Source organism: Anguilla anguilla, chromosome 4, assembly GCF_013347855.1.
Source record: "Anguilla anguilla isolate fAngAng1 chromosome 4, fAngAng1.pri, whole genome shotgun sequence".
NCBI classification, from domain to species: domain Eukaryota; kingdom Metazoa; phylum Chordata; class Actinopteri; order Anguilliformes; family Anguillidae; genus Anguilla; species Anguilla anguilla.
This window is the reverse complement of record NC_049204.1, coordinates 39,805,130-39,814,787: the sequence shown is the minus strand read 5'-3', so window position 1 is coordinate 39,814,787 and position 9,658 is coordinate 39,805,130. Positions and strand designations below refer to the sequence as shown.

General features: G+C 43.5%; 1 protein-coding gene across 9 annotated transcripts in view; it reads left to right on the top strand.

The window, feature by feature from the left end:
* Window positions 1-2,950: 2,950 nt before the first annotated feature.
* Window positions 2,951-9,658, top strand: part of LOC118225261 (TRAF2 and NCK-interacting protein kinase-like) — a 130,516-nt gene continuing 123,808 nt past the window's right edge. For 7 of the 9 annotated variants that reach the window (XM_035413423.1, XM_035413421.1, XM_035413417.1 and 4 more), the window contains exon 1: window positions 3,281-3,337. In XM_035413423.1, the coding sequence (XP_035269314.1) occupies window positions 3,281-3,337 (57 nt within the window). Of the gene's footprint in view, window positions 3,338-9,658 lie in introns of all 9 variants that reach the window. The other 2 variants (XM_035413424.1, XM_035413415.1) reach the window with 1 other exon arrangement.

Here is a 9,658-nt window from a genome sequence, read left to right as displayed (position 1 = left end):
ATTACATGTGACAAAAATTAAGTAGGACTAAAATACTTTGTTATTTTCATCGACTAAAATAAATATGATTTTAGTCATTCTTGTCTTGACTAAAATTAATGAAGAAAGCATGACTAAAATGTGACTAAAACTAAAATACATTCCAGTCAAAAGACTAAGACTATGACTAAATCAAAAACTGGTGGCAAAAACACTGCCTTAGAGAGAAGGATCACTGCAAATAAATACAAAGTAATTCTGAGTGATCACCTTTATCCTATGATGAAACATTTCTATCTGTCAGGGTGGGCGAGGGAATGGACCCAAGCGCAGAGTGCGGGGAAAAACACAAAACTCCAAAAGTAGGAAGAACAAAGACTTTAATCACGAACTCCACGAAAAAGGGAACCAAAAGCCTCGCAGGGCAGCAATAACAAACCCAAAGAAACTTCAAAAAAACAGGAAACGAGAAAATACAAAAGTCCAAAAGCACGTAGCAAACAGAACAGGGGCAGAAACACTCGGGGCAGAAACACGCTTGGAGGCACGATCAAACAAACTAACAAACTACCACAAGCAGGCAAGGATCCAGCACCTGAGTCCGGGAGAAGGGAAACTAAAATAGGCGCGACACAGACGAGACACAGGAGGGCACAATGAACAATCAGGCCACAGAGAGGGAAGGGAAAACGAGACAACCAGCAAACAATAATAGACTAATTGAAACCAATAATACAATTAAACAGGACACAAAACAGAGGTGCCGCCATCTGGTGGCCCAACCAGGAAAGACAAAGGGAAAAACACAGAACCCTGACACTATCCTGATGGCAGTGGTCTTTTCCAGGATGACAATGCTCCCATCCACGGGGCATGAGGGGTCACTGAATGGTTTGATGAGTATGAAAATGATATGAATCATATGCTATGGCCTTTGCAGTGACCAGATGGGAAATTGTGGATCGACATGTTAGACAGCACTCTCCACCACCACCATCAAAATACACAACATGAGGGAAGAGTTTTGGAAGAATAGTGTTCCATCCCTCCAGTGGAGTTTCAGAGACTCTATTCTAGCAGTTAGTGGTGGCCCGGCATCTTACTAAGACACTTTATGTTGGTTTTTCCTTTAATTTGTCACCTGTCTGTATATGACCAAAAGTGTCTGAACACCCCTTGATCCAGGAATGTTTTTCATGGTTTGGGCTAGGCTCCTTAGTTCCATGGAAGGCAAATCTTAATGCTACAGCATGCAATCACATTCTAGACGATTCTATGCTTCCCCAACAGTTTGTGGAAGGCTCTTTCCTGTTTCAGCATGACAATGCCCCCGGGCACACAGTAAGGTCCTTATAGAAATGGTTTTGTCAAGAGCGGTGTGGAAGAACTTGACTGACCGGCACTGAGCCCTGACCTCAACACCATCCAACAACTTTGGGATCAATTGAAAAGTCAACTGTGAGCCAGGTGTAATCACCCAATCGGTGCCCGACTTCACTAATGGTCTTCTGGCTGAATGGAAGCAAATCCCACAGCAATGCTTCTAGTATAAAGCCTTCACAGAAGAGTAGAGGTTGTTACAGCAGCAAAGGGTGGACCAACTCTGTATTAATGCAAATTATTTTGGATGAGATGTTGGATGTCAGGTGTCTGTGTATATGCAGTATATAAATGTGAAAACAATTTCTAACAAAAACAAAGAAATCACTGATAGATAATTTCCCAGGCAATATAATATATTTTAGTCCTGTCAACAATCTCATTTTTGTAAAAATACTGTTGGTATCAGGTATCAACCCACTGAGTGAGGAATTGGGCCATGCACAGGAAAGAACAGTGGTAAAAAGGAGAATGTACAACACTGTGCACACGAGATGTGAAAGTGAGCGCTTGGTAACCCCTACTGATGTTATCACAAGCTGTCAATCACAGGTTTTTTCATACAAAACAACAATTGGCTCAAGAGTGACTTTCCAGTCATGCATGGTTAAAAAAACTCCACCATTGCTATGAAACATGAATCCTGGAAAACTCACAGGGTCAATGTTTTTGGGGTCCCAGGACCAAAAGAAAGACAGGAGCTGAGGAATCCTGGGCTACAAATTCCTCTGCAAGTTCAAGAGCTTACTAATACAAAGCTTATCCTCTGAGCTTTTCTGTGTTAAGTCACCTACATTCCTCTAGAAATTTGGCTTTCATTTACAGGAACCCAGCAAACACAGGCCTCTCTCCCTGCCCCAGGGTGGCAGTGTGGTACTGTGTGTAGTGAATTACCCTTGGCTCCATTCCTGCTCTCTCAGCTGCCTTATTCCTGTCAGCAAGAATGCAACCTCTCCAGGCATGATTTGCAGGTCACCATGTAATTCACAAGATGTCATAGCGTTATCAAGTTCTGCTTAAAGTGCAGCAGTGATGGCAAAGTCATGACTGGATGGTCTACTGAAAAAAAGAAAATGTCTTCCACATTTAATGGAGAAATAAGTGTATTAAAACAACAGACAATCAAATAAGAAAATCTAAATAAACAACTAAATATTCCATGTCACGTGTATTTTCAATACATGTATGTACATTCAATTAATGGAACTAACTACTCTTTCCTGTACAAAGCATGAACCACGCCTAAAATGACAATATTAAGAACGCTATTACGGGGTTGTCTGGTAAGAGGGAAAATGTAGCCTACAGTTTAATAGAGTGCGGATTAGTGGGTGGATTGATGGGTCCAGTCGACTCATTTATTTATTGCTTTCATAGATTTGATTTGCATTGTATTTGATGCTTTTGTATTGTAAGAAATATAAAGGTTGGCTGCAATTTAGTTGTGTCCTCCGGGGACCTTAACAACTGTGCCGTGCTCCGAATACTCAAGCTCACACACGCACACCCCCAAAGGGGATGAAGTGGGCGTCTGGAGGATAGATGCACCGCCCCTATCGGTGGCCACTCCCGGGAAGGAGTGCTGATTGACAGCGTTTTGCATCGGTGTTCTAGGAGTGTGCGGTCACTCGATTTTGTTGGTGTCTACACAGCCCGTGCAAGCGCCATGCGAACGGTGCTATGCATGTCCTCTTCGTATACATCATCAATGTAACACCTCGAGCACTGCACTGCCGTTACATTTACTCGTAATTTCTAATGTCTAAGAGGATTTCCGTTTATTTTGTTCCATCGTTCATGTCAAGACGGTCGCTAGAATTATTGCTGTGGTCTCCTCCAGCACCGACCGAAAAGGATTTGTGTGTGATCAAAATTTAATTTTGACATTATTTCATTTTTAATATATTTAGCTAATATAAATATGGCCAGCGATTCTCCTGCAAGAAGTCTGGATGAAATCGACCTCTCTGCTCTGCGGGTAAGTTCGGTTGCTAACCGATTTAAAATTTAGTTAGCAAGGTAGCTAACTAGCTCAGCAGCTATCAGGGAAAGAAAATGGGGTTGCAGCACGAGCGTTTTACACCTGACCAAGCTCCGACAGCTATAGCTTGCCATCTAGTATGAATGGAACTGCGAGTCACCAGTGTGTAGTGGTGACCCTGGCGAGACGATTCATATTTGTAGTAAGATTAGCTAACTGATTCGTAGTATTAGTAGCCTATGTATCGAGAAAATGAATGTAAGTGGTATCGCTGGCCACGGCATCCGGTTATTATTGTAGCGTAAAACAGACGAATACGATCAGATTAAAATTTTATTCACTTTCGCTAACTATGGTTTTTTTTTAAATTTTTTTATTTTTTTATTACCCGGGAGTTTATAAAATATGTAGAAGGCTATAACTATTGCAGTTTGCTAGCACCTGGGGCGAAGCCGATATTAATATCTGTGCAGATATCAACATATGTTGAACATAAATTGTACGCCCCCCACCCCCTTGTATGCAACCCAGCTAGCCTCTTTTCAAAACAACTGGAACATATCTAATAACGTTAGTCGGAAGAACATTTACAGTATTTAAGCATGCAAACATGTTCACATTGAGCTGTCTAACCGAATGATTTAGATATTTCACTGTACGATTATGAATGTAACTAACGCAATGCAAAGCTATTTTATCTTAAATCCCCATGTATTAGGTATTACAGAATATTACATTTTGCTTGCAATGAATACGATTTTTTGATTAGCCTGTTTGTGCGTTTGGGATGGATTTTAATGATAAAGCAGTGAAAAATGTATTCTAAATACACAAATAATAATTATGTATGCACTAGTTAGCTGTTTCATTTTTGTCTCTGAAATGTTTGTGCACTGTCGCTGAAGAACGTACAGTAGCCATAGCATTTTTTTTCCTGATTGGCGTGTTGAATGTGTGGCCTCAATAGCAAATTCTTTTGTCTGCTTCTTATGGAAATGCCAATGTGTAATTTACAGGGTTTCGTAGCGTTTTCATAGGCTTTGGTTTGGGGTCCTACCCAATGACAAGTTATGCCATCCACTAATTGTGGTGGCATTTACTGTCGGGCGTTAGACATGAAACGTGATCTTACCTGCAGTGTTGAGAACCTGTTCTGACATGATGAGCGTGTGAGCGTGTGTGTGCTCGGAGTATTATAAAGTGTCCATACTCCATAGCATGAATGCTATCTGTCGATCGTAACATTTCTGGTTGATACCACTACAAAATACAATGCCGAAGGAAGTTGAGATGCCTATGTGGAATTTATGTAGAGAGTAGCCTAGACACTGCATATCGTTTGTGAATGCAGATAATGACCACCACATGTTTTGATTCGTCCAATATGTTTTTTTCAGACCCAATGACAAATTTCCGGTTTTTGCGATCGATCGAGATGCTCAATGGGTTTTATTCTAGTGTGGCAGGAGCCTTTTTGGCTTTTCCACACTGCCGTTTTATGGGCCAACTATTTTGGTGTATATCTGCGCCTTTGTTTGCTTTCAGTGCACTTATCTTAAAAGAATGTGCACGAGAAATTATGTCATCAAGCGTTTATTTCAACCGTGTGCATGTGTGTGCAGCACGTGCGTTTTACGAGCCAGCCTTTTGTCTTTTTTGCAGCTGTCTTACCCCTGTTTGTAATTGCGTTTACATGTTTCACGCTTGAGGAATCCATTTTTATTTCTTTGAGATATAGAACTGATGGCTATATTTTTCCGGCAGTGTTGTAAGGCAGGTGCTTTTGTCTCGGGTGCATGCTTGGCTTGTCTCAGAGGACTGTACTGCGGAGGGTGGCGCTGACTCTGCGTGGGCATCGACACTTTTTATTTCCTGTCAGTGCCCGCCTTGAAGTGAATGCTCAGCCTTAACCTCTGCCTGCTTGCTCCGACTCTAAACCAATTGGCCTGTGCGACAGGACTCAATAGGATAACCGCGTAAGTAAAGCTCTGCGCTCTCTCTGTTGGAGCACCAGCCCCAGTGACAGCATAGAGGATATGAAGATTATCAGGCGGGAGGGGGAAGTGGGGAGGGGGTGCTTTTATAATCCATTGTGTCTGTTGTGTAAGTGGTGCATTGGTTTCCTCATGTGAAATGTGCCATTTGCACTGTGCTCTGTTACCCTGGTGTCGGAGCTTTTTTTTTCTTCCAAGTCTGCTTTGCTTCCTCACTCCCTGTCCTGTTCATGTCTCTGTGCTCCAGTAGGGGGCAGACCTTTTTGCCCCCTGGGCTAGAGTGCCTTCTGGCTCGATGAGGCTTGACCCTGCTTCCCTGAGGATGAATTGGTCAGACCGGCTGTAGTCCTGCTACTGTATATTCACCAAGCTCTTCGATGCAGAGAAATGGCTGCCTTTAGAATTGCTTGTTTTTATGCCTCATGGAAATCTCTGTGGCCATGTGACTTTATTCTCCAGTTAATGATTTTACCGACTGACCAGTGGCTCACTTTCAAACAATTTGGGGACTGACTGACTCACTGAACAACCAGCTGACTGACTATCCCCCATGACTGACTGACCGACTGACTCGGTGATTGTGTTCATGGCTCCTGCAGTAGTGTGGTTCTACCACTACAGCATTGTTATCACCTGCATAAGTGCACGTGTGGTACGTGGCCGACCAAATCCAGTCCCAGGATTCCCTGGTGCACATGAAAAACGAGTCACCCTTACACAAAGCTGGCAAGCGTCTCTGCTGGTCTGCTGGGAGGTGGGTCAGTATTTCAGCATGACACACTTCCTTTCGTCGAGCTGGGTGGTGCGACAATGGAGAGCGGGACGGACGGATGGACAGGCGGATAGCTAGGCGCATTCCCTCGGGTCCCGGGGGAGACTGCATTGCGTCAGAGGGGGTAAGGGAACACTCCCTCCCCACTAGCAGCTCAGAGACTGTGACAGTCATCTTGCACACCTGCCACTGTTCTGAATGCTGCAAATGTCACATCTTTTAGGGTGAATCCCAAAGGAGCTGGAGTCAGGTTGTCATATTTGACTTTGGGTATAAATGCAACTGCTTTACGGTGCTGCAGCTCTGACCTCTACACATACACATGGGGTGGGCTAATTTTCAAATTAAATGGCTAATGGACATAAATATTCTGTCTATTTTAAAGGACATATTTTAAAAAGATAAATAGATTAAAAATATTTTATAAAATGCAGGGACACAAATAGTTGACACGAAGGAAATTCAGATAAGTTAAGTGTGTGATGCTTGTGGTTTGAAACCACGCTACGTGCAGGATTTGCCCTCATTCTCTCTATTCCGTATGCCTTTACGTCTTAAGATGTGTCTGAGGCAGACAGGTGGCATTCTGCGGACATTCGGCAACAAACCCCTTTCACCCCCCACCCCCCATTTAAAAAAAAACAAAAAGACAACAGAGTGTGACTGGGAGACATCAAAGCTAGCACTGAATTATGGGATGGGAATATGAATAGCCTATGTAGAGGTGTGGATCTGTCATAAATATCAAGGCAGAGCTGATGGGCCTTGAGGCTGAATCTGTCATGTTTTCTGTTGCACTTAATATTTTTTTTTTTCAGTGAGTGACTTGGGGAGGAGGGGATGAAAAAAGCTGGATGCGATAATGAGCCCCGAGCTCTGTTGTTGAAGTAATGAGTGGCACAGGCCTCTTTCTGTGCGGAAAAGCTTGATCTGTTGCTGGAAGTGGGAGTTGTTGAGGAGCTGCTCCTGGAAGATGAGGAGAAAGCACAGGCTGGCACAGGCTGGCACAAGGTGTGCGCTAAGGGGTTACCTTCACCGTGGTCTTCCCTAGCCTGCGCATCGGGCCGTGGTTTTAGAGGATTCCTGCGAGCGAGCGCTTTTCGTCTGGCACGCTCTCTTGGTGCCGCCAGGCTCCTTGAAGCGCCACAGAGCACCGCGCCATTTGATTGGCATTCGGCGCACAGCGGTCAGCCGCGATTACCGTCGCTCTCGACAAGCCGTCTCGAGTGCTGTGGCATTAAGATAACAGCAATTATGGCGCACCAGCTGAAGGAAGAGGGAGAGGTGGAGAATGAGAGGGAGAGGAGGAACATGCAATGGGAAGTCAATACCAGTACACTGATTCTGTTTTTCTGTTTTGTGTTTTTAATGTCTGTGTTTCTTCAGGTATGCGTTTATGTTTTTGTGGTTTGCTGTTTGTTTGTGCATGTGCTGTATGTTTGTGTTCTTCTGTGTGTGTATTTTTTAGAGCATGGCTGAATTATTTGTCATCCTGCCTGCGTACTGTTTGAATTTGTGTGTCTGTGTGTGTCTCATTGGTGTGCAACTTTGTTTGTGCTTTCTTCTCTCTTGCTCTCTTTCTGAGTATGTGTGTATTTTATGTGTCTGTTTCCATATGCGTGTTCATCTGTGTTTTTTTTTGGTGTGTGTGTTTGTGTCTGTTTTTCGTTGTGTTTCTGTGTGTGTGTTTTTGTGTGTGTGCTTGTAAGAAAGTGATGCTGGAGTGCAAGCATGCCGACAGTGAGGTATTGCCCTCATATTTTTCAGTATGTTTGTGTCTGTGTTTTTTTGTTGTGACTTTTTGTGTTTCTGTGATTCTGCTCTTGCTCTCCCTCCCTCCCTCCCTCTCCCTCCCTCCCTCCCTCCCTCCCTCCTTCTGCTGAGCCTCAGACAGGGAGGTGTGAGTGCAGGTCTCTCATTCATTAAAGCTTTTGCTCTATAAGTCTCACCTTCTGTAGGCAGGTGTGGGAAGGCCGTATGTGGGGTGGGGGTGTCTCATGCAGACTTGGCACAGAGGATCTGCTTTCTGTGCTAACATCTGTCGTTCCGCCACACGGGAGACGCCTGTGCTGACACCCCAGCGCTCCTTTCCAAGTGTTCGGCCGGTCGCTGTTTACGTCGGCCGGGGTTCACGCGCAGCGCCTCGGACCGTTTTCTCTGCCCTGGCGGCAGCAGCACTTCAGAGCAGCTGAGTTTTTACCGATTGCACCAATTGATGGGGTGATACCCGACGGCGGCATGCAGTTTGTCCGTCTAGTTGGGACGTTGTGAAACTGAATGAAATGAATTTATTACCTTTTCAGAAGTATGTTTTGCCTTTGAGAGGCTCATGTTAATTTAAAAACAGACATTGTGTGATGTATCACATTCAAGACATTAGACAGTTTGCCTACAGGCCATACTGTGTTTTAAAAATGGTATCGCACTAATGCATGCTCTGTGCAGCTTTTTAAGTAATAATAGCCCCACCTGGAAACAGCATGTATTGATTGCCCTAAATAAGACATTGCAGCAAACGAAGGCCTGTTGTTTTGTTACACTTTTGTGGGAAATATTGTCATGTATTTTCATTTCATCTGTTGTAAGTGCATTGCAAGTTTGGTTCCCAGGTACGGCACTGCCACTGTACCCTTGAGCAAGGTACTAAACTTGAATTGCTTCAGTGAAATATCAAGCTGTATAAATCGAATGGGGAAAAAGAAAGGCACGCTTTTTAAATCCCCCTGGATGAAAATGCCTGCTAAGTGCCTAATTGTAAATGTAAGAGTTTTCTAAAGCAGAAAGTTTTCATACTGGTCTCTCACAGTAGTGTGAGAATAACGCAGCATTAGACCCTTGGTTTCCTCAAAAGAGTGGATATAAGCACGTTTGGAATGAACGTTATTTTCGACGCACGCCTGGTTGTTAATTGAGGTACCTGCGATCGCATTGCTGCTTGATTAACTAGAACAAGCCATTGTTTGTTTATGGCAACATTATTCAATAAAGGCAAAACACCTGTCTGACTCGAATGAAAAATGAGTAAGCGCTCAGCAGTGTATTCGTTGTGTCCATCGGTTAGCCTACCTTGCTTCATTTGCCTCCAAGATAGCCGCCACGCAGACAACTAGGCTAAATTGACAACTAAACACATGCACGTGAAAAGCTCTGAAATTAGATGGCTTCTTTCATTTTAAAAAAGCAATTGCACATTCAGTTGACAAAGAACCACAAAATGTTTGGCAGAATTAGTCTTTTAGGAGATGGAGTCTTGAAGCTTGATGAGACGCACTTGAAAGTCCATGGACTTCAACACAGACCATCTGACCACTGAACTCCTCAAATTCAAAAACATTGACTTGTATTTAACTGAGAAAACATTAAGAAAGGACGAAAGTGGACTGAATGTAATGGACATTCATGCACATGCACTTAGCTACATAGTTATGCATATCTGTCATTTGAACGTATATTCTTATATAATTATGCATGTGTGTGTGTGAGAGCATGTGTGTGGCTTGGATCCCATCAATATTTAACTTATTTGGAGACAGGAAGTTGAGTATGAGCGTG